We start from the raw sequence: 22,818 nt of genomic DNA on the forward strand, positions 1-22,818 counted from the left end.
GCCATCAGCTTGTTGGTTTCCTTCACGTCCCCATCTCGTCCCCCCAGACATCATCTCTGGGTTTAGGATTACAGACTTCCAGAGCCAAGGACAGGCTCACTGCTCATAACCTCACGATCACCTCCCGCTTTATGCTGGGAAGTGTCACCTGGCGGGGAGGTGACCTGCCCAAGGTGGCACAGGACGTTTGTGGCTGAGCCGGTCAGGACCTGGGCCTCTGAGCTCCCCGCTCCGCTGTGTCAGCTCACGCCGTGCCAGGCTGCCAAGCTGACGCCCCCGTTCCCGCTTCCCCGACAGCCATCCCCTCCAGAGTGGTGGTCCCGCTGGCCGAGGCCCACTGTGAAGAGCAGGGTGATGCGGTCTTCGAGTGCACTCTCTCCAGCCCCTGCCCCCACGCCGCCTGGAGCTTCCGGCACCGGCCGCTCCAGCCCAGCGACAGATACGAAGTGTCTGTGTCCCCCGACGAGCTGACCCACCGGCTGGTGGTAAAGGGAGTCCGTGTCTCAGACATGGGCCCCTACTCGCTGAGCACTGGGTTCCACGGCTCTAGCGCCTGGCTGGTGGTTGGAGGTGGTGAGTGGTTCATCCCTCTGTCTTTCCCTGTCCGTACCAAGGCAAGACTCAGGGCCGGGGCGGGGGGTGGGGGGGACACGAAAGAGGCCAGGGCCAGGGGCTTCTTGGGCCAGTCATTCGCTTGAGATGATTCTTCCCTCTGAGAATGAGAAAGGCTCCTGAGACCTGTCCCTGCCCCACTGCGATGCTGGCCCTGCCCAGCCAGCCCAGTCCTCCTCTGGGACGTGTGCTCCGCTGGGCTTCCGCGATTCCTCTGTGGGCGCAGATCCAAGGGCCTGAGGGTCCTGGCCAGGGCTTGGCCCAGGTTCAGTAGGACGAGAAGTCCCTGGGTCAGGCCAAAGAGCTCCCTCAACCCCCCCTAGGGATTTGGGCTCAAGGTCATCCCAGGCACCTATAAAGTGGGCATTTGTAAGGCAGACGGTGGGGCACACAGACCTTTTAAAAATCATGTAACTGGTCATGGCGGTTTGATAACCTCGTGAGTTTTAGGTTATGTATTTTTCTCCAAAAGTACTTATGAGCCACATAGTGGGGCAGGGTGGTTGTGGGTACAGGGCTGGGGGAGGTGCTGATAGGATTCATCTATCAATGGGCTGGCACGCCCTGGCTTCCTTCTGAGATGGTCAGCTTTGCTCTACTGGGGAAACTAAGGGTCATGCAAAGCAGTTGGGGTCAGACAGGTGCCTTGGCCTGATTTAACGGGTCTTTTCTTTTGTCTCTCTATGGGGGCATTGACCTCTCACCAAAGCTGGAAAGGATAAAAGCCTTCTGCCCACAAGGGCTGACCATCAGCTGCAAGCACGAAGGGCCCGGGCCTCAGAAGCAGGAGATTCCAGAAGCTTCAGTGGCGAGGGTGGGGAACTCAGAGAGCAGGGCCCCCTGGAGGGCTACCTCAATGGGGCTGGACCTGCTTCTGGGCTGCCACTCACAGCTGGCCCTGAGACAGGTGGCCTCGGTGGACATGGCTACTCCCTGATAGGGAGTGATGGGACAGATGGCTCAGCCTGGGACCCTGGGCAGGCCAGAAAGGGCTTTCTGGAAGCAGACAGAGGCATGGCCACTCCCTCTGGGGAAAATCAGCTCCACGCAGAGGGAGGCTGGGGCCGAAGCCTTCCCGGGAGCCCCTATCTACAGGGAGAGGGCGTGGAATCAGGGTGGGGCCTCGTGGAAGGTCAACAGCAAGATCTCAGCAGAGACAGTGATGGGGACAGATGCGGGAGGCTGGCAGGAGGCTGGGAGGCCGAGTCCAGGCACCCTCAGGTGGGAGGACTGCAGAGCAGCCGGGAAGGAATGGAGTCCAGAGAGGACCATGGGAGTCCCCTGCACAGGCATGGCCAGGACCGACTCTGCAGTGCTCCTTTGGGACCTGGGAGAGGAGAGACAGCCCCGAGGGGATCCCAGTCTGGTCCTGGGGGCTCTTGGTCAGAAGAGGAAGTGATGGAGATTTTGCCGGCAGGGAGCCTGGGTGGGGTGGAGGGAGGGGGGGACCCGAGCAGGGAAAGACAGAAAGGAGCCACAAGGACAGTGTGGGGCAGTGGGACCGGCCCGGCGGGAGCTGGGGACAGCAGTGGGCCAGGTGGTCCTGGGGCCCGGGCGTATCCCGGAGAGAGAGCTTCTAGCTCCAAGATAGGCCTAGGCCCTGCGTCCTGGGGCCCTCGGGCAGGCAGAGGTGCTGATGATGGGGAAGCAGGGGGCTTGTGGGAGCCTGAGGAATCTCGAGGGCAGAGATCTGTAGGAAAGAACTCCCAGGAGCCCTCAAAGCCTGGTAGCGGAAAGTTCTTCCTGGGACAAGGGGGGCCTGAGGCCAAAGCTGAGGAGTGGCTACAGGCAGCCGATCAAGGCCCAGGGAGGTCAGCGGGCGGGAGGGACGGCTACCAGAGCAGCCCTGTAGGCCCAGGAGGCCCCGGGGGCTGGGAAAAGGGCCTACAGGGGCTCGGGGGAAGGGAAGGCCAGGAGACAGCGGGGGGCTGGGGTGAGGCAGGGGGTGGCTCTGGAAGCTTCCAGTATTCCCAAGGCTGGCCAGCAGGTCAGCGGGGAGCAGCGGGTGCTGGAAGAATGGAGTCTGAGAGCACAGGTCCTTGGGATGACACAGGGGCCAGCCTCAGCAAAAGCGGGGCCCCCCACCGGCCTGGCATGTTGGGGTCTGGAGAAGGGCAAGGTGGGGCAGGTGGTGCCCAGGAGGCTGGACTGATGGGGTCTGGTCAGGGGGTGGATAGCAGAGGCCACAGGCCAGTTGGGTCTCCAAGCCTGGGGGCTCTGGGGGCTGGGGAGGCCCTAGGAGACCCCGGACTGAGAGGTCCAGGAGCAATGGGCTCTGGGCCAGATTTCGGGAACGGATCAGGGATGCCCAGAGGGAAAAGAGGTGAGACAGGCTATGACAAGGACGGCTTAGGGGGCCCAGGAGGGATGGAATCGAGGTTTGGCGACGGCTTCGGGTATGCTGGGCGAACAGGCCCTGAAAACCGCGCTGGCTACGGCGGTGCCTCGGCCGTGTCGGGGGAAATGGGATCTGCCGATGGCACGGGTCGTGGGGTTGCCTCTGGGGCACCTGGGGGAACAGAGTCTGAGGAAGGGGGTGGTTACAGGCATGGCTCGGGGGTGCCTGGCGGAACGTGGTCTGGAAAGAAAGACAGTGATGGGCCTGCAGTAAGAGGGTCGGGGAGGTTTGCTCGTCTCCAGAGTGGCTCAGGTGGCCCTGACAGAGGGCCCGCGGGTGACTCCGGGATGCCCGCGGAGGCCGAGGCTGCCTCCAGAGGCCCGGGGGAGGGCGGCCCCCGGGGAAGGCTTCATTCCAGGGGTGGCCTAGGGAGTCCCGGCGCAGCAGGGTCTGCGGATGGAGGTGGCTATGGGGTCTCTGCAACAACGGAGGCTCTTGGGGAGGGACACGCGGAGGCAGAATCGGGGGTCTCTGGAAGAATAAGGCCCGGGAGTCAGCCTGGAGACTATGGGGACTTCAGACCCTCAGGGGCCTCTGGAAAAGGAGGCCACGAGCATGGCTCTGGTGAAGCAGGAGCCACGGATCCGAGGTACCTGAAGGCCGGAGGCGACGGGAATGATGGGGTTGGGAGCAAGGACCTTGGCACTAGGGCCTCTGCCACTGGAGCCGGTCATTGGGATGGTACCAGGTTCCCCAGGGCACTCGCTCCTCATGCTGGGGACGGTTCTGGGAGCCAGGGGCCTTATGGGTCTGCTGACACCCTAGGCTACGGTGGGCCAGGAATTCAAGGGCCTCAGCAAGTTGGAAGCGGAACAGCTTATAGAGGAGGGTCAAAAGGGCTTGGGTCTGGGGGGCTGGGGCCAGGGGGGGAGGCAGGCTTTAGAGACAGCTCAGGAGACCATGGGGGAAGGGGTTCAGGCGCCGAGGTAGGTTATAAGACTGGTATTGGGGGTTCTGGGGGAATGGGATCAGTAGACGAGGTAGACCATAGGAAGGCTTGGGGAGCTCCAGAGAGAATGGGCTCAGGGGGGGAAGCAGGTCACAGGGATGGTTTGGGGGGTCCTGGGAGAACTGGGCCAGGGGGTGAGATAGGTGATAAGGATGGCTTGAGGGGTCTTGGGAGAATGGGGATGGGCAGTGAGGCAGGTTATGGGGATGGTTTTGGGGGTCCTGGGAGAATGGGGATGGGGAGCAAGGCAGGTTATGGGGATGGTTTGGGGGGTCCTGGGAGAATGGGAATAGAAGGTGAGGCAGGTTATAAGGATGGTTTGGGGGGTCCTGGGAGAATGGGGATGGGGGGCAAGGCAGGTTATGGGGATGGTTTGGGGGGTCCTGGGAGAATGGGAATAGAAGGTGAGGCAGGTTATAAGGATGGTTTGGGGGGTCCTGGGAGAATGGGGATGGGGGGCGAGGCAGGTTATGGGGATGGTTTGGGGGGGCCTGGGAGAATGGGAATAGAAGGTGAGGCAGGTTATAAGGATGGTTTGGGGGGTCCTGGGAGAATGGGGATGGGGGGCAAGGCAGGTTATGGGGATGGTTTAGGGGGTCCTGGGAGAATGGGAATAGAAGGTGAGGCAGGTTATAAGGATGGTTTGGGGGGTCCAGGGAGAATGGGGATGGGGGGCGAGGCAGGTTATGGGGATGGTTTGGGGGGCCCGGGGAGAATGAGGATGGGGGGCGAGGCAGGTTATGGGGATGGTTTAGGGGGTCCTGGGAGAATGGGAATAGGAGGTGAGGCAGGTTATAAGGATGGCTTGGGGGGTCTTGGGAGAATGGGGATGGGCAGTGAGGCAGGTTATGGGGATGGTTTGGGGGGTCCTGGGAGAATGGGGAAGGGGGGTGAGGCAGGTTATGGGGATGGTTTGGGGGGTCCTGGGAGAAGGGGGATGGGGGGTGAAGCAGGTTATGGGGATGGTTTTGGGGGTCCTGGGAGAATGGGGATGGGGGGTGAGGCAGGTTATAAGGATGGTTTACGGGGTCCTGGGAGAATGGAGTCAGGGGGTGAGGCAGGTTATAAGGATGGTTTTGGGGGTCCTGGGAGAATGGGGATGGGGGGTGAAGCAGGTTATGGGGATGGTTTCGGGGGTCCTGGGAGAATGGGGTCAGGGGGTGAGGCAGGTTATAAGGATGGTTTGGTGGGTCCTGGAAGAACTGGATCAGGGGATGAGGCAGGTTATGGGGATGGTTTAGGGGGTCCTGGGAGAATGGGGTCAGGGGGTGAGGCAGGTTATAAGGATGGTTTGGGGGGTCCTGGGAGAATGGGGATGGGGGGTGAGGCAGGTTATAAGGATGGTTTGGGGGGTCCTGGGAGAATGGGGATGGGGGGAGAGGCAGGTTATGGGGATGGTTTGGGGGGTCCTGGGAGAATGGAGATGGGAGGTGAAGCAGGGTATAAGGATGGTTTGGAGGGTCCTGGGAGAATGGGGATGGGGGGTGAGGCAGGTTATAAGGATGGTTTGGGGGGTCCTGGGAGAATGGGGATGGGGGGAGAGGCAGGTTATGGGGATGGTTTGGGGGGTCCTGGGAGAATGGAGATGGGAGGTGAAGCAGGGTATAAGGATGGTTTGGAGGGTCCTGGGAGAATGGGGATGGGGGGTGAGACAGGTTATAAGGATGGTTTGGGGGGTCCTGGGAGAATGGGGATGGGGGGAGAGGCAAGTTATGGGGATGGTTTGGGGGGTCCTGGGAGAATGGAGATGGGAGGTGAAGCAGGGTATAAGGATGGTTTGGGGGGTCCTGGGAGAATGGGGATGGGGGGTGAAGCAGGTTATGGGGATGGTTTCGGGGGTCCTGGGAGAGAGGGGATGGCGGGTGAAGCAGGTTATAAACATGGTTTGGGGGGTCCTGGGAGAATGGGGTCAGGGGGTGAAGCAGTTTATAAGGATGGTTTGGGGGGTCCTGGGAGAATGGGGATGGGGGGTGAGGCAGGTTATAAAGATGGTTTAGGGGGTCCTGGGAGAATGGGGTCGGGGACTGAAGCCGGCTATGGAGATGGTATGGGGGGTCCTGGGAGAATGGGGATGGGCAGTGAGGCAGGTTATAAGGATGGTTTAGGGGGTCCTGGGAGAATGGGGTCAGGGGGTGAGGCAGGTTATAAGGATGGTTTGGGGGGTCCTGGGAGAATGGGGATGAGGGGTGAGTCAGGTTATAAGGATGGTTTGGGGGGTCCTGGGAGCATGGGGTCAGGGGCTGAGGTAGGCTATGGAGATGGTTTGGGGGGTCCTGGGAGAATGGGAGTAGGGGGTAAGGCAGGTTCTAAGGATGGTTTGGAGGGTCCTGGGAGAATGGGCTCAGGGGGTGAGACAGGTTATAAGGATGGTTTGGGGGGTCCTGGGAGAATGGGGATGGGGGGTGAGGCAGGTTATAAGGATGGTTTTGGGGGTCCTGGGAGAATGGGGATGGGGGGTGAGGCAGGTTACGGAGATGGTTTGGGGGGTCCTGGGAGAATGGGAGTAGGGGGTAAGGCAGGTTCTAAGGATGATTTGGAGGGTCCTGGGGGAATGGGCTCAGGGGGTGAGACAGGTTATAAGGATGGTTTGGGGGGTCCTGGGAGAATGGGGATGGGGGGTGAGGCAGGTTGCGGAGATGGTTTGGGGGGTCCTGGGAGAATGGGAGTAGGGGGTAAGGCAGGTTCTAAGGATGGTTTGGGGGGTCCTGGGAGAATGGGGATGGGGGGTGAGTCAGGTTATGAGGATGGTTTGGGGGGTCCTGGGAGCATGGGGTCAGGGGCTGAGGTAGGCTATGGAGATGGTTTGGGGGGTCCTGGGAGAATGGGAGTAGGGGGTAAGGCAGGTTATAAGGATGGTTTGGGGGGTCCTGGGAGAATGGGGTCAGGGGGTGAGACAGGTTATAAGGATGGTTTGGGGGGTCCTGGGAAAATGGGGTCAGGGGGTGAGGCAGGTTATAAGGATGGTTTTGGGGGTCCTGAGAGCATGGGATCAGGGGCTGAGGTAGGCTATGGAGATGGTTTGGGGGGTCCTGGGAGAATGGGAGTAGGGGGTAAGGCAGGTTCTAAGGATGGTTTGGAGGGTCCTGGGAGAATGGGGCCAGGGGCTGAAGCCGGCTATGGGGATGGTATGGGGGGTCCTGGGAGAATGGGGATGGGCAGTGAGGCAGGTTATAAGGATGGTTTGGGCGGTCCTGGGAGAATGGGGTCAGGGGGAGTGGCAGGTTCTAAGGATGGTTTGGGGGGTCCTGGTAGAATGGGGTCAGGGGCTGAAGCCGGCTATGGGGATGGTTTAGGGGGTCCTGGGAGAATTGGGTCAGAGGGAGCGGCAGGTTCTAAGGATGGTTTGGGGGGTCCTGGGAGAATGGGGCCAGGGGCTGAAGCCGGCTATGGGGATGGTATGGGGGGTCCTGGGAGAATGGGGATGGGCAGTGAGGCAGGTTATAAGGATGGTTTGGGCGGTCCTGGGAGAATGGGGTCAGGGACTGAAGCTGGCTATGGGGATGGTTTAGGGGGTCCTGGGAGAATGGGGATAGGGAGTGAAGCAGGTTATAAGGGTGGTTTGACGGGTCCTGGGAGAATCGGGTCCGGGGGTGAGGCAGGTTATGGTGATGGCTTGGGGGATTCTCAGGTAATTGGGTCAGGGAGTGAAGCAGGCTATAGGGATGGTTTGGGGCCTGCTAGGGGACTGGGGTCAGGAAGTGAGGCAGATTATAGGGGAGGCTCAGGAGGACCTGAAGAAATAGGGTCAGAAGGTGAGGTGGGTTACAGAGATGGGTCAGGGAAGTTTGGAGTAACAGGCACACAGGCTGGACTGGGATATGAGGGTGGACCCAGAAGCCAGGAAGCCACAGGGCACGGGTCAAAGTACTGGACAGCGTCAGAGGGGTCTGGTGGTGGCACAAGCTCCAAGGATGGTTCAGAGAAAGCCAGAGGAATGGGACCCGTGAAAGGGGCAGCACCCGGAATGGGCTCTAGGATGGCTGGAACGCTGGGCACTGCAGATGGCACAACATGTAGGGACAGCCCAAGGGGCCCAGACGTGCTGGGAGTTCAAGGAGGGCCACAGATTCTTTCAGATGGGCAGGACTCCAAGAAGGGTCTCGGGGGCTCCGGAACCTCAGGGGTTCCTGAGGCAGTGGGGGCTGTTGGCTCTGTGGGAAAATCAGGAGTCAGAGAGTGGCAAGGTGCTGCTGGGACCCCAGGATCTCGTGGGGACAGAGAGGCTCCCAGCAGGGAGGGCAGGTCTGCAGACAAGGCAGGTGGTTCGAGGGCTCCTGGGTTTCTCGATGGTCAGGGGGGAGTAGAGGGCGAGACCTGGGCAGGGGCAGCTGCTCTGGAATCTGGACATGAGCAGGACTTCGGGAAAGGAGGCCCAGGGACAGCAGACAGGGGTAGAGCAGCTGGCCCGGGGGGACTGGCACCTCAGGGGGAGGTGGGAGGCAGAGGGATGGGAGCGACACGGGGGGACTCAGTGGGTACAGGCCAGGTTCTGGACAGCAGCTGGATGCCTGGGGAAGGTTCTGCTGGTGGGCGAGGGGCAAGCCACACTGGGGTCCCAGGCGGGGAAGACCAGGGGTTGGGCCCAGGCAGCACAGGTGCTGGGAGTCAGGCCCCAGGCTCTAGAGCTTCCAGATCTCTGCAAGAGAAAGATGCCACTTTCAGCGGGATCCATGAAGGGCTGGAGGGCTCCAGGGGCAGGAAAGGTGCTCTGGGCCAAGAAGGGGCTGCCGGGTGTCAAGGCCCACGGTTCCTGGATAGCAAAGGTTCAGGTCCTGGAAGGGGCAGGTCTACTGGCCCAGGGGACTCAGGCGTCCTGGATAAGAGGGATTCTAGTGACAGGGAGAATGGCCTCCCCCGAAAACCTGGGGATCTAGGACCTCAGGGAGCCTGGAATGGCCTCGATGGTACTTTTGGCAGAAAGGACTCTATGGACAGGTCAGGGGGCGTCCAGAGCCTGGACTTCCAGCTAGACAAAGGACAAAGAGGAGATAGAGGGTCCCTGGGGCATCAGGGATCCCTGGGGCATCACAGATCCCTTGGGGCTGAGAATGACAAGGCCCAGGGTCCTGGGGCTCTGGAGGGACATGAGGGATGGGGAGCAGGAGAGTCAGGCGGGTCCGACAGGAGGCCTGGCCAGCTCAGCAGCTGGTCTCAAAGAGAGACAGAGGTGGAGGCTGGAACAGCCAAGAGAAGGGGAGCAGAGGAGGCCAGAGGCCCGGGGCAGCCGCTGTGGGGAGAGGACAGAGAGAGCCGAGGAGTGACTCTGCCCGGAGACCGCAGCTGGGAGCCCCCGACTCATCTTGGCAGCAGGAGAGGTGGCCTGGAGGGCAGGTCAGACATCTCTGGCCAGGGGAGGGATGCCACCCAGAGTCCCAGATCCAGATCCAAGCCTGGCACTGGCGGTTTCTCCACGGAGGCCCGAGGTGGGTATCTCCCAGGGGAGAGGCTCCAGTCGGGGGAGTCTGGGGGGACTGGGATGACTGGGTCGAGCAGCCTCGTCCTCCTTGTACAGGTGGGCTCCAGGCCGCGAGGCTCAGAGGTCTCTGGGTCTCTCAGAGGGCGGGGGGAGGGGGCCTTCATCCGCTTTGCACCCCGGGGTCCTCTACACCAGCTGAAACCCTGCTGAGCAAATGGAGGGGCTGGTTCTGCGGGCAGGACGTGGGCGCTTCCCCGGGCACAGTGCAGGCCACGGTCTGGGCGGGGGGCCTTGGGGAGGTCCCCGGACCCCACACTCCCTCTGTGTCTCTCCAGGCCCCCTGGGCCACTTCTCTCGGGGCCTGACTGACACGGAAGTGCAGCACGGGGCGCCTGCTGTGCTCTCCTGCACCCTCACCCGCGACCTGGGCCCCGGGGCCTGGTTTAAAGATGGAGTCAAGGTACTGCCCCCCTGCCCTGCTCACCGGGGTGCATGGGGAGGGGGGTGCTGGGGGGAAGAGGGTGCTGGCGGGGTAGGGGGGCACTGGGTGGGGGGCTGGGTGGGGAGAAGGGGGTCAGGGGTGGGGGAGGGGGTCGGGGTCGGGCCCTAAAGCAGCGAAGAGTTAGGGGGTCGGGACTTTGTGAGAAAGTTCTCGTTCTTCATTTTACTGAAGCCCTGACCGCGGGAGAAGCCTAAGTAGCCGGGGTAGGTGTTTAGCGGGTGTGCCCCCACTCGCCCCCCAGCCCCCTCCTGTGCCCCCCATCAAAAATGCATGTCCCGTCCCAACACCCGTTGGAATCTACTGTCCTTCGAGGTGTCATACGGCCGCCACCTCCGCGCTCTTCCCCGCACATCCTCCCAGGAGGGTGGGCGTCACGGGGGTCGGAGCACGGGCCCTGGCGCCCCGCGGGACGGGCTCCCCAGCTGTGCGGCTTGCGGGTGGGCGCAGAGCGGCACCGTCCCAGGCTGGGCCACGTCCCCCACCTGCCGTGGCCCTGGCTGTTCCTGGCCCACCGGTTAGGGCCTGGGCAGGGCCGGGTGACGGGCTCCTCCGTGCCCTTGGTTGGCAGCTCGGCTCCCAGGACGGAGTCACCTTTGAGGAAGAAGGTCTCACGCGCAGGCTCCGCATTCCCCGCGCGCAGGGGACTCAGGCGGGGAAGTACGCCTTCGTGGCCGGCAGCCAGCGGAGCGAGGCCACCCTGCGTGTCCACGGTGAGGCCTCCTGCCCGGGACCCTGCCCCGGGTGCCCCCGCCCCAGGCCTCCTGCTCCAAGCGCCCCAACCCCAGGCCTCCCACCCCAGGCGCCATAACCCCAGGCCTCTGCCCCAGGTGCCCCGCCCCAGGTCCCCCAACCCCAGGCCTCCCACCCCAGGTCCCCCAACCCCAGGCCTCTGCCCCAGGTGCCCCACCCCAGGTCCCCCAACCCCAGGCCTCCCACCCCAGGTCCCCCAACCCCAGGCCTCTGCCCCAGGTGCCCCGCCCCAGGTCCCCCAACCCCAGGCCTCCCACCCCAGGTCCCCCAACCCCAGGCCTCTGCCCCAGGTGCCCCACCCCAGGTGCCCCAACCCCAGGCCTCCCACCCCAGGTCCCCCAACCCCAGGCCTCTGCCCCAGGTGCCCCGCCCCAGGTCCCCCAACCCCAGGCCTCTGCCCCAGGTGCCCTGCCCCAGGTGCCCCGCCCCCCCAACCCCCCCCCCCCCACCGGCTGTGGGCTCACCGGCTCTGGGTGCCTAATCTTATCCTCAGTCCCCGAAGGTGATTTGAGAAAGCCAACCGTCTCCTCCCTAGTCCCTGTCAGGAAGTCCTGGGTGGGGCGGCAGGGGTCCAGCCCTGGTCCCTCCTGCTGCAGGTGAAGCCCACTCAGGCCCTGGTCGGTGCTTCTGTCGGGGGGCGTCTTTGCTCTCAGCCTGTGCTTCCTTCTCTGGGTCCGCTTGCCCACCCCCCCCCCCCCCCCGGCACAGAGCCCCAGCTGCCTTTGACTCCCCTGCCTGCTGTGTCTCTAGATCGCCCTGTCATTGCTCCTGACGTGACAGAGAGCCTGAGAGAGCCACTGGTGGTCAAGGCCGGGAAGCCGGTGACCGTGAAGATCCCCTTCCAGAGCCACCTCCCAGTCCAGGCTGCCTGGAAAAAGGACGGAGTGGAGGTGGCGGGCGGCAGCGGCAGGGGGCCCCAGGTGGCCTTGGGGGACGGCTTCACCCGGCTGTGCCTCCCCAGCGCCGGCAGGAAGGACGGCGGCCGGTACAGCGTGACACTGAGCAGCGAGGGAGGCTCCACGCGGGCGGAGGTCACCCTGCAGGTTATAGGTGCCAGCCCCAGCCTTCTCCCCAGCCTTCTCCCCGCGGAGGGTGCCCCCCTGCTCCACCCCGCACACGCATGCTGCTGACGGTCCCAGCCTCCCGCACCTTGTCCCCCCCTCAGGAGAGGAGCTAACACAGCGGGCCCGCGGGAGTGGTGGGGGTGGGATGGGGTCCCCAGCCTTGAGGGGCGCCAGCAGCGTAGGACGGCTCGTGGCCAGAGGGCTGAGCGGGTCCCTGGACAGCACAGGGGTGCGTCCCGTGTCGCCTCTGCGGGCACCTGTGTGCAGTTGGGGGCGGAGACCGGGGCATTCCGCAGGTAACCCCGAGGCTCCCGGGCATCCTACCCCAAGGCAGGCTTACCCGCTGATGAGGGGGGACGTCCAGCATCACGGCCCTCCAGCTCCCTTGACCCCCGTTCTCTTGTGCTCCTCTCGGTGGGCCCCCAGACAAGCCCCAGCCCCCACAAGGTCCCCTCGAGGTACAGGATCGCCACGGGGCTGGTGTCTGCCTCCACTGGAGGCCCCCGCGGGACGACGGGGGCCAGGCCCTGGAGCGCTACGTGGTGGAGAGGCGGCAAGCTGGCAGGAGCACCTGGCTGAAGGTGGGCGAGCCCCCCGCAGACAGCACCACCTTCACCGATACCCACGTGGAGCAGGGCAAGAAGTACACCTTCCGAGTGCGGGCTGTGACCTCTGAGGGGGCTGGGGAGGCCCTGGAGTCCGCGGAGGTGCTGGTGGCCCCTGAGGGTAAGAGGACGGGCCCTGGCCCCGGGCTCTCCACTGCGCAGAGGGCGGGCAGGCCTGCCCCAGACGCTGGGGGTCACTGCGGACACTCCTTACGTCAGCTTCCTTTGGGGGTTGGCGGGTGATCAGGAAGCAAGGTTTATGGGCTCTTCTCCCAGCTGTGGCTCTGTGGGAGCAGGGGCGGCATGTCGGAACCTGGGGGGGGGGCAGCACCGTCCTCCATCAGGTGCTCTCCATCTGGAGCACCTATCAGGGGACTCGAGCCCAAGGGGCCTCAGGGCTGCCTCTAGGCTCCTGGGCCACCAGCAGAACGCGTCCTAGGGCAGGCAGGCTCAGCCCCCTGGTGCCCCCTGAGCCTCCCCGACAGTGTGGCTGCTCCCAGATGCCCCACTCCCTGTCCCCGGGGACCTCGCCGTGAGCTGGCACTTTTCCCCAGCCGCTGGCTGACCTGCGCCTTCTCTGCCCGCCAGCTCTCCCGAGGCCGCCCTCGGCCCCGGCCATCCAGGCAGCCTCCAGCCAGGGCATCACGCTGACATGGACGGCACCTCGGGGCCCTGGCAGCGCCCACATCCTGGGCTACCTCATCGAGAAGCGCAAGAAGGGAAGCAACACCTGGACGGCGGTGAATGCCCAGCCCGTGCCTGGTGAGTGGGCCTGAACCGGTGCTCCACGTTGTCCCCGGCTCCAGGGCTTCCCTAGATGACCTCCTGGCTCCAGGGTCCTGTGGCATCTCCATCCCTGATGCCTTTAGTACACGGGGTCTCGCTTGGGGGGCTTCAACCCTGGGGACATTTGGCAATCGCCTGGCAGTGTCTGGCTGTCATAACTGCGGCTGGCGAGATGGGGGGCAGTGTGAAGAGGCCAGAGATGCTGCTAAACATCCTGCGAGTCACGGGCCACGCTGCTGTCCGCATCCCCGTGGCTCCAAACCAAGAGTTATCTGGCCACAAATGCTAACAGCGCCAAGGTTAGGAAACCCCAGTCTAACCGAGGGGTTGGGATGGAAGCCACATCTTCCCTTTCTCATCCATGACATGAGGAGGCGCGTCCCCGTGGTACCAACTTCCCTACAGTTTCCAAGTTCTTTCCGGGATGAGCAAGGACTCAGAAAAGTCCAAGCCTATGTTTGCAGGAGAGAGAACAGGTTCGAAGCCCTGAGCAGCTTGTCAGGAGGCCGGGTTTCGAGCCAGGGCCGTGCCCCTCAGGACCTCAGGACCTGCGTCTCTGGCAAGACGGCAGTTACCTAAGGGCATTCTCCCAGCGTCCCGGTCATCCTGTCTCCTTTATTGATCTACACAGATTTATAGCAACAGGGATAAGCCTGCAAGGCAGAGAGAGCCGCAGAGGTTAAGGCACCTGTCAGCCTGCCCAGCAAGGTAGCGGCACAGCCGGACCGGGGCTGGGGCCTCTGATGCCCTGAGCGGTGATCTTTTTACCCCGGAGACAACCGAGTCACCCCGACCCACCGGCCGGGCTGTAGAGAGGATGTGTTAGCCCTGAGCTTGGTCTTCTCCAGAGCTTGGAGGCACGAGCCACCTGCCTGCCCGTCGCCTGGTGCTTCAGGGTGGGACTAATGCGGGTGGGCTTCCCGCAGAGAGGAGGTGGACGGTGACGGACGTGCGGCAGGGCTGTCAGTACGAGTTCCGGGTCACGGCTGTGTCGCCCGCCGGCCCCGGAGAGCCTGGGCCCCCGTCGGATGCCGTCTTCGCTCGGGACCCCATGAGTAAGTAGAGCACCACCCCAGGTGGGGGTGGGGGGAGCTGGGGAGAGCTCTGGAGCCCGTGGGACAGGACGGGGGCTGGAGGTAGGTCAGGGCCAGCCCTGAAGGAAACGGTCAGGAAGGCTGGAAGGCTTCTGGGCTGAGACCTATTTTAGGGGCCCAGGGGGGCTCGAGATCAATAGGCCCAGAGGCCAAGCGGTGGGGATTAGAAGCAGCCCTTCCCAAGGTTACTCACTGTTGGGCCCCTGGGCCCCTCAGTCCTGGAGCTGGCCCACCTGTTCCTATTGTATAACCACCCATCCGCCCAAGGGGGGACTTGTCATGACTGTGGGGGCGCTGGAACCTCACCATTGACTCTACACCAGATGTTTGCTCATGACCATCACGATGGCTAACATCGTGCCCGGAAGTAAGTGAATAAATCCCGGTCTCTGCTTCCCTCCCTGCGGTTTCACACATCCAGGCACGGGCGGCTGTCTAAGCCGTGTTGGGAACAGCACAAACAGCGACCTGTGCCGCAAGATGCTTACAGCACCCAGCTCATGACGTTGGCAGGGCCTACGGGAAAGGGGCCTGTCCTCCTTTGAGCCAAACTTCCCGAATTTGAGTAGAGAATAACGTTTCTACAAAATACCTATATAAAAAAAAAAAAGCCTCATTCCGAGGCATACACCTTAGGAAACGCTGCTCTGTATGCCTGTCAAGAGCCTCTTATCTCATGAGCCCTTTTAAGCCCGCTAACAAGGAGCCATCCCGGGGGCAGCACGCTGGATGGGCCACGGGGTCAGCCCCTGGGAGCACCGTTGTCTTCCTCCAGGGCCTGGCGCACTGCGGGTGTCCGGGCCGCTGGAATGGATCTGGCAAACGTAGAACGTTGTACAAGTTGAGTGGATAGACTGGCATCTAAGTTTCAGTCCTAGAAGGGCCAGCGTGTGGGATGGAGAGGGGAAAGCGGACACATGCATTTTATTCCTTGCAAGCGGACCAGCCCCGTCCTAGTTTATCCACCTCTCCCTCCCTTGCTCTTGCCCTTGATGGGGAACGGAGGGAGCAGCAGCAGCAGCAGCGTCCCACAGTAGCCACCCCGGTCGTGACATTTCCTAGACCCTTGCTGCTGAGCATGACCCCAGGACCGGCAGCCTTACTGGGGGCTTCTCAGGAATGCTGAATCTCAGGCCTCCCCCAGGCCTTCTGAATTAGGACCCGTAGTCTTAACCCAATCCCCGGGCTGATTCATGAGCAAATTAAAGTTTGGGAAGACACTGCCCTTGCCTAAATTTAGAAACACCCAGGCAGTGCTTACAAATCCTGCTGCCTGGGCTGCCCCCCACGTCTCCGGGGATGAGACCTAGGCACTGGTGTTTTTAAAGCTCCCCACATGATTCCGGGGTGCAAGCAGCCTGAGGAGACTCGTCTGCACTTGACAGAGCCGTCTACACACCTCACAGCTTTGTTCCCAGCCCCCCTTGGGTGTTACCATCTCTCCCACTTAACAGGTGAAGACTAAGTACGGACGAGTGTCCAAAGGGCAGTCTTGACTAACTTAGAGCTTAGAATCAAAAGATCCAGAATTCTAGTCTTCAGGGATTTTGGAGCCCAGGCAGTCATCAACTAAGGTGCCAGATTTCAGGAATTACAGAAGGGTCGTTCGGGGTAGTGGGTTGACAGGTGGGTGGAGGAGGGGACTGAGTGCGGGGAAACCTTCTGGAGCAGGTGGGCTGGGATCTGTGGTACCCAGAGGAGGCAGAGTAGAGGCTAGAGTAGGATCTGGTTCCAGGTAGGTGCTTTCGGGAAGTCTAGAGGCAGAAGCCATAAGCGAAAGAAATTCCCAGCCTCCCACAGGAAAGCTAATGAACAGCCACACTGAGTGGCCTCCCTCGAGAGAGGGCGATGCCATCCCTAACATCCCCATGGTGCCTGGCCAGGAGTCCCTGGGCCCGTGAGGGAGCTGCAAGTCACAGACACGTCGCACACCAGCATCACCTTGAGCTGGGCCCCGCCGGATGCTCAGGATGGGGATGCAGCCCAGGGGTACGTGGTGGAGCTGCGAGGCTCAGATGGTCTGCAGTGGAGCCCGTGCCACCCGGGCACCGTGCCAGCCACCACCTTCACAGTCAAAGGGCTTCGGCCCCAAGAGGGCTACTTCGTAAGGGTGACAGCAGTTAACGACGGGGGCCGCGGCCAGCCCACGGCCCTGGACACAGTAGTGCAAGCCATGCCGGTGACCGGTGAGTGCCATCTCCTCCTTGCTGCAGGCCCTTCCTGAGAGGGACCTCTGAGCCACAGCTATGCACCTGCTGAGTCAGGATCCCCTTCCCGGGTGTAATGACGTGCTGTTTCCCAAGCAGCCGTTAGGAGCCAGGCGCTGGACCAGGCAGGCCCATTCAGAAACGTTATCTCCTTACGACTCGTGAAAATCCTACGAGGTTGATGTTTGCACCCCCAGTTTCCAGATAGGGAAGCTGAGGTCAAAGGTGCTCTGCTCTGGGTCACACCACTGGTATGTGGCAGAGCCAGGATTTAAAGAGGTGACTCCCCGCAGGATTCTTTGCTGCTTCCGAAGCGTGACCTAAGAAGGTGTAAGTGCTGCTCCGCACCCACGGTTCATGTTCAGAGTAGAGGACACCCAGCTCCCTGTTATCCAAAGATGGATCGTCTTTTCCCTTGGATTTAATTGCTTGGAAGCAGCAAACCTTCGACCCAGGGTGGCCTGGGCCGTCATCCCAACAGGCCCTAGTTGCCATAGTAACAATAAGAGAGGCAAGCAATCCTGGAACCTCGTCCTGGCTCTGCCCCCGACCTGATGTGGTCTCCAGCCTGTCACTTCCTGCCTCAGATCAGTGTTTTCTCACCTGCAAAACCAGAGTCCGACGACTTTTGCACTGTCCTCTGTTCTGGCCCAACCCTCACCGGCCCCTTGAGGGCTTCCCTTCTCAGCTCCCCTTCCTTCCCAGCTAGCACGCCCCCCAGCTCCTGCAGCTCCCCCGCTGTGCCCCAGGATTCTCCTCCCAGCTCCCCTCTGCAAATCCTCCGGAGGGCCCACCCCCACCCTCCGTGGATCTCTACATCAGCCAGTCTGGCCCAGACACGCCCCTCCAGCTTGGCCTTGTGGGAGCCCCGGGGCTGGGGCCCAAGCGTGGCGGGAGGTGACGCCCCGTCTTCTGTGTTCCAGTCCGTCCCAAGTTCCTCATGGACTCCGGCACAAAGGACTCGCGGATGGTCAGAGCTGGGGACACTGTTCGTGTGCCTATCTCCTTTGAGGTATTTCTGATGGGGAGGAGGGAGGGGGCCCGCAGGGGCCCAGGGAGCCGGACTCGGCCCTGTGGCTCTCGCTCGCTCACCGCTCGCCGCCTGTCCTTTGGGTCTCCAGCCGGCGGCCCGGGGTGGGACCTAGCAGCATCATTCCCTCGCTCGAGGGACAAATACCTTACCCTCTCCGGGCTCCAACTTCCTCATCCATCAAATGGGGATAATAGTAACATATCTCCAAGGATTTTTCTGAGGATTCAGGGACTTAATACATGGAGGGCACGTAAGTAGTGCCTGGCATACGGCAGACACCCCGTTTGTGTCATCTATTAATTATTATTATTATTATTAAAATCATCATCATCATCTGAGTGGGAACTCCTAGGCGGCGGAGCTTGACTCACTCAGAAGTTACTCTAAATGACCTGTTCTTGACCACGAGACCACACTAAGGGCAGTGATGGGGACGAGAATCTAACACACCCTGAGAGCTCCCCGACCCCGTGCCCTGTGCCTCCCATGTGTCCTTAGATTCTTCCGTCCTCAGAACAATCCTGTGGGCGGAGTGACCGCGGCGTCCGCTTGACGCCAGTGCGCCCAGGCCCCGGGAGTCTCGCGGGGAGTGGGGGCTGCTGACTCCCTTTCCTGCTTGCTCCACCCCGCCTCCTGCACCAGCCGCTCTCAAGCGGCCTCTCCCCTGGGAGTTCCCTTCCCCCCACTTACACCCTAGGCCCAGCTCACGTGCATCGCTCCCAGAGCTTCCCCTCCTGACCCCCGTTTGCTCTCGTGTCCCAGGCCGCACCCATACCTGAGGTCACCTGGCTGAAGGATGGCCTGCCCTTGCCTAAAAGAAATGTGACCTCCACCAAGGAGGGCCTCACCCAGCTGCTGATTCCTGCGGCCAGCCTCTCCGACAGCGGCCTCTACACCGTGGTGCTGAGGAGCCTGCAGGGCGAGGAGGCTACCTACCGCTTCTCCCTCAGGGTGGCAGGTGAGGCCGGCCTGGGCGGGGCTCCCGGTGCCCGCCTGCCCCTCACCCCTTCACCGAGGCGCAGGGCTCCCCCTCCGGCCTGGTCACAGGCCTCAGCTACCCTCTGCTGCCTGGGAATACACGGTGACGCTGCCACCAGCCCTTCCGAAGCGCTAGAGGAGAGACAGGACAGGCAGAGACTGGGGGTCTGGGCGGGGTGAGGGGTCCATCGCTCTGCCCCAGGACCTTAGGGATGGTTACGCCACGGCCTCTCCCCGGAGGAGATTCTAGGGTACAGACACGAGCCAGGGCGAGGTTCCCCCTGCTCTAGAGGCAACTGTCGAGCCCCGGCGGACAGTCTGGCTCCCGCTGCCTGCACTTGAGGACCTGGGGGAGGGCCCTGCGGGGTCCCCCCCAAACTTAGCCCCCGTTGCTTTCCCGTGCAGCGTGCCCGAGGGCGCCTGGACCCATCCGCCTGCAGGAGAACGTGCCTGGGACGGTGACGGCCGAGTGGGAGGCCTCCCCAGATGAGGCCGGGGAGGACCCCCTGTACTACGAGGTCCTGATGCGCTCGTCGGCGCGCGGGCGCTGGCAGCAGGCAGCCGACCGCGTGCACACCAACCACTACACCTTCCTGGGCGTGCTCCCCGGCCACGAGTACCACTTCCGGGTGGTGGCCAAGAACGAGCTGGGGGCCAGCCTGCCCTCGGACACCAGCGAGCCCTGGCGCATCCCCCGCCATCGGGGTGAGCTTGGGGGCTGAGGGGTGGCCCGCGTGTCGCTGGCCCCTTGACCAGCCAGCGGCCGGGACCTGTGGCCCTGCCCACCCTGCAGGGCGGCCCTGACCCGGGTTGGGGGGGGCGTCGGGAGACAGCAGAGGGCTGTGGGGTCCGCCTGTCCAGGGCGCCTGCCTTTGGGTGGGGTCTCAGATGAGCGGCAGGCCGTATGGCAATGAGGTTGATGTTTCTCTGAAAACCAAGCATATTTTACAGTCAAATAGATGTGGGCCTTCAAAACAGTCACTGGAAAAGGCGGATTATAAAACGGAATGTATGATTCCATATTTCTAAAACACAAAGATGTCTGGAAGGCTCCACCCCTAAAGGTTAGCTCTGGTCATTGACAGGCAGGGAAGTTAGGCTTGGTTTTTATTCCTTCCCCTTTGGACTTTCTTACACGGTCTGGCCACAGTGAAATGGGTGTTAGCTTGTAGTGTAAAAAAAAAAAATCCAAAATGTATTATAAGAAAAGGATAAAAAAGTGAGTTGAACCACGGGAGCTAAATTTACAGGTAAGATTGTGGCAGAAAGTCCCAGAAAGTGCTTTGGAACTTTGGGACGAGGAGCTTGCTGCCCGCCGCCCGCCCCGGCCGGCCCTTGTCGCCCGCTCACCCTCTCTCTCTCTCACCTGCTCTCCGCCACAGACAAGTTCACGGTGAAGGCTCCAGGCCACCGGGAGCCCGACCTGAGCCAGAAGCCCCGCTTCCTGGTGGGCCTGCGGACTCACCTGCTGCCGCAGGGCTGCGAGTGCTGCATGAGCTGCGCCGTGCAGGGCTGGCCCCGGCCCCACGTCACCTGGTTCAAGGACGACCAGAGCCTGGCGGGCCACCCCACAGCGTACAGCACCGACGTGCTGGGCGTGTGCTCCCTCGTCATCCCCAGCGTCTCCCTCAGGGACGGCGGCCAGTACAAGGCCGTGGCCGAGAACGCGCTGGGCCAGGCCGTCAGCACCGCCACCCTCATCGTCGTGGGTCGTGAGGAAGAGGAGGAGGAGGAGGAGGAAGGAGGGTCGGAGGAGTAGCCCCCCGCCTGGGAGCCCTCCCGGTCCCCTCAGGGTGGTCGGCCTGGAGGTCGGGATACTGAGGTCCTCTAGCCGCCGAGGCGCTACAGCAACTCTGTGACTTAAGCTGGACGGCGCTCGCCCTCCTGGGCCCGTGATTTGCCCACCTGCAAGGTGCAACGTCGCCCTAGACCGCGGAGCACCAGCTCTCGGCCGGCGGGACCGTGTATGCGCCCCCCCCGCCCCCCAGGCCCCCGGGCGGCCCGCGGCACCTCTCACGATGGGAGACCAAGGGCCTGTGTTACACCTTCGGGAACACGCAGACCCGGACCGGAGTGCTCAGGAGGCCTCGCTGGCTTCCCTACCGCTAGTGCCCTCGTCAGTAAAGCAGTAACACTTGTCAGTAAGAGGATGTTTTTCCTTGATAGTAATTAAACACCTTGTGTTTTGAATAGAGAACAAAGCAAACATTTTAAATTATTCAGAGTTAACCTTTGTGGAAAAACCGGGTTCACCAACCGGAGCCCCTTTTCTGTCTGCGGCACCTATGCCAGGGGCCCCGGGAGCCACTCCATAAGTGCCCCCCGTGTGTGCACACACCTAGTCCTGTGTTTGGGGGTGGTCGTCAGGGAAGGAACTTGTCCGAGCTCGGCGAGCAAGCGGGGTCTCTGCATTTGAAGCCACGGTGCCTGCTGGCGGAGCCCCTGGGCCGACCTTGTTGCTGTGTGAGCTTCACCACGGGCTGGGGGTGGGAGGGCAGCGGCTCCCCCAGGACCGGCCGGATAGCCTGGGGCTCTGTGTGTCGCATGATCCAGCTCCCAGTGTCACCTCCCCCAGGGATAGCCCCACCTGGCTCCACAGCCGTGGCACGAGGACAGATCCCCAAAACCTCCCTCCTGACACCTGCACTGGCCCAGAGAGCTAGTCCTAACAGATGGGGGACACCTGGGGAAGATGGGGGCCATTCAGCCTCTCCACCCCAAGCCAGGTCCCTGGACAGATGACGGTGAACCTCCTCCACTCTCACCACGTGGCGCCTTTCTTCTCCACTTCGGGACACCCAGAGACAACCTGTCTGCAAGAGGAAGGCCAAGTCCTCGTTTTCTGGACGCAGGTTCCTGGAGGGAGAGCAGAAAGAGCTGGGCCTGCCGTGAATAGAGGAGGGAGGAACGAGGAGGTCATCTGCGTGAGGGCCAGGACATCGGGGGGTGCAGGGGGGCTGCTTTCTGTGCTTTTCGCCATTAAAACATTAGGCTAACGTGAGCCTGTCATTTGCAACGACTGTGGAGTTGGTGTGTTGGAGGCAGAGCCTTCGTTCCAGGCCCCGGCTGGGAGGATGGGTGGATTCTGCGCCTCAGCTTCCCAGGGCAGAGAATCAGAATGGGGTTAGAGGGTCTGTGTGATGGAGAGACCTCCCCTCACTCCTCACCCACGTGCCCCACGCTCCTCCGGCCAAAATCCTGTGAGCAACAGAGCAAGAGGCTTTCCTGGTGTCATCGTGTGGGGAACACGGAGCCAGGGCTGCACAGAGCCGCCCTTTGCCTGTCCTTCCTGGGGCCGGGAAGAGTCTGCACTGGGGAAATCCTACTCCAGGATGTGACCTGGGGCCCCTGTCGGAAGGTGCTGAGAGGAACCCCCAGGTGCATGGGGATTTGTGTCTCGTTCAGGGCTCTGTGGGTCCCTCCTCACCTTCTCCACAGTCCCCGCTGCCCTGTGTCACACACATGATGGGTTGCCTCCCTTTGCACAGAAGGGCCTCGACGTGGCCTCCTGCAGAAACTCTCACCCTCCCTCATTCTCCAGACACGGGTCCTGAACCTCCCAGGCTCCCAGGAAACACTCCAGAGTTCCCGGGGGTGAGAAGGAAGGAGGGAGCCCCAGGGAGGCTGAGCCCCATCCTGTCCCGGGGGGGCAGGTGGGTCGGCCCCAAGGCCCAGCAGGTGGCCCGACAGCTCTGCTTTGCATTCCCAGTGCTGGGCTCCAGCCTGTGCTTCCCCATCTCCTCTCATGCCCAACTGCGGATCAGATGCAGGGGGAGGGATGAGAGGGGAGATGCCCAAGACACCTTCCTGAGGCTTGGGAATACGTAAGCCAGGGAAAGCTTTCCGGATTCGAGAGAGAACTGTCCACCCAAAATAGACGGAGGACCTCCAGAGGCAGGGGCATGGACTAGATGACTTTGTACAGGCCACGGTCCTCTCCTGCCCCCACCAGGAGAACCTACCGAGAGCTGTTTCCCTTGGGTTTTCTCCTTTGCTGTCTTTGCCTTGCTGCGGCAGCAGGCCAAACCGGAGCCATGAGCAAAGAAAGAAGTTCTTAGAAACTGTGAGGCAGTGGCTGGACACCTCGGCCTGTAGCAACTGTTCTCCTGAGGACTTTTTCTGCTGTAGGGTCCTGCAGTCGGCGGGGAGGGCAGGGCTTCAGCCCAGACCGCAGAGGCCCACCACCCCAAACAGAGATGGGCCAAGAGCCCTTTCTGCATTTCTAAGGGCCGAGTGCGGGCCTGACCTTCCAAGAAGGTACAAGGACAAAAGACCCTAACTCCTGATGGCTTCTCGAGATCACAGATTTTCAAACTGTGTTCACTTATAACCCATCAGTATTTAATACTGTCAATTTCCCTTTAAACACTGTTTTAACTATATCCACAAGCTTTGATACACATCTTCATTTGCATTCAGTTCAA

General features: G+C 62.1%; 1 protein-coding gene across 1 annotated transcript in view; it reads left to right on the forward strand.

Annotated features, from left to right (window-relative positions):
- Positions 1 to 21,381, forward strand: part of IGFN1 (immunoglobulin like and fibronectin type III domain containing 1) — a 34,405-nt gene extending 13,024 nt beyond the window's left edge. The window contains exons 11-27 of the mRNA XM_072831552.1: positions 298 to 570; positions 1,322 to 4,048; positions 4,469 to 4,816; positions 5,117 to 5,219; positions 5,700 to 7,558; positions 7,613 to 9,382; positions 9,711 to 9,835; positions 10,446 to 10,587; positions 11,378 to 11,677; positions 12,118 to 12,417; positions 12,885 to 13,058; positions 14,009 to 14,137; positions 16,060 to 16,362; positions 17,307 to 17,395; positions 18,179 to 18,374; positions 18,800 to 19,099; positions 19,777 to 21,381. Coding sequence (XP_072687653.1) covers positions 298 to 570; positions 1,322 to 4,048; positions 4,469 to 4,816; positions 5,117 to 5,219; positions 5,700 to 7,558; positions 7,613 to 9,382; positions 9,711 to 9,835; positions 10,446 to 10,587; positions 11,378 to 11,677; positions 12,118 to 12,417; positions 12,885 to 13,058; positions 14,009 to 14,137; positions 16,060 to 16,362; positions 17,307 to 17,395; positions 18,179 to 18,374; positions 18,800 to 19,099; positions 19,777 to 20,153 — 9,515 coding nt within the window. The 3' untranslated portion in view covers positions 20,154 to 21,381. The remainder of the gene's footprint in view (positions 1 to 297; positions 571 to 1,321; positions 4,049 to 4,468; positions 4,817 to 5,116; positions 5,220 to 5,699; positions 7,559 to 7,612; positions 9,383 to 9,710; positions 9,836 to 10,445; positions 10,588 to 11,377; positions 11,678 to 12,117; positions 12,418 to 12,884; positions 13,059 to 14,008; positions 14,138 to 16,059; positions 16,363 to 17,306; positions 17,396 to 18,178; positions 18,375 to 18,799; positions 19,100 to 19,776) is intronic.
- The last annotated feature ends 1,437 nt before the right edge of the window (positions 21,382 to 22,818 follow it).

This window comes from Canis lupus, chromosome 6, assembly GCF_048164855.1.
Source record: "Canis lupus baileyi chromosome 6, mCanLup2.hap1, whole genome shotgun sequence".
Classification (NCBI taxonomy): domain Eukaryota; kingdom Metazoa; phylum Chordata; class Mammalia; order Carnivora; family Canidae; genus Canis; species Canis lupus.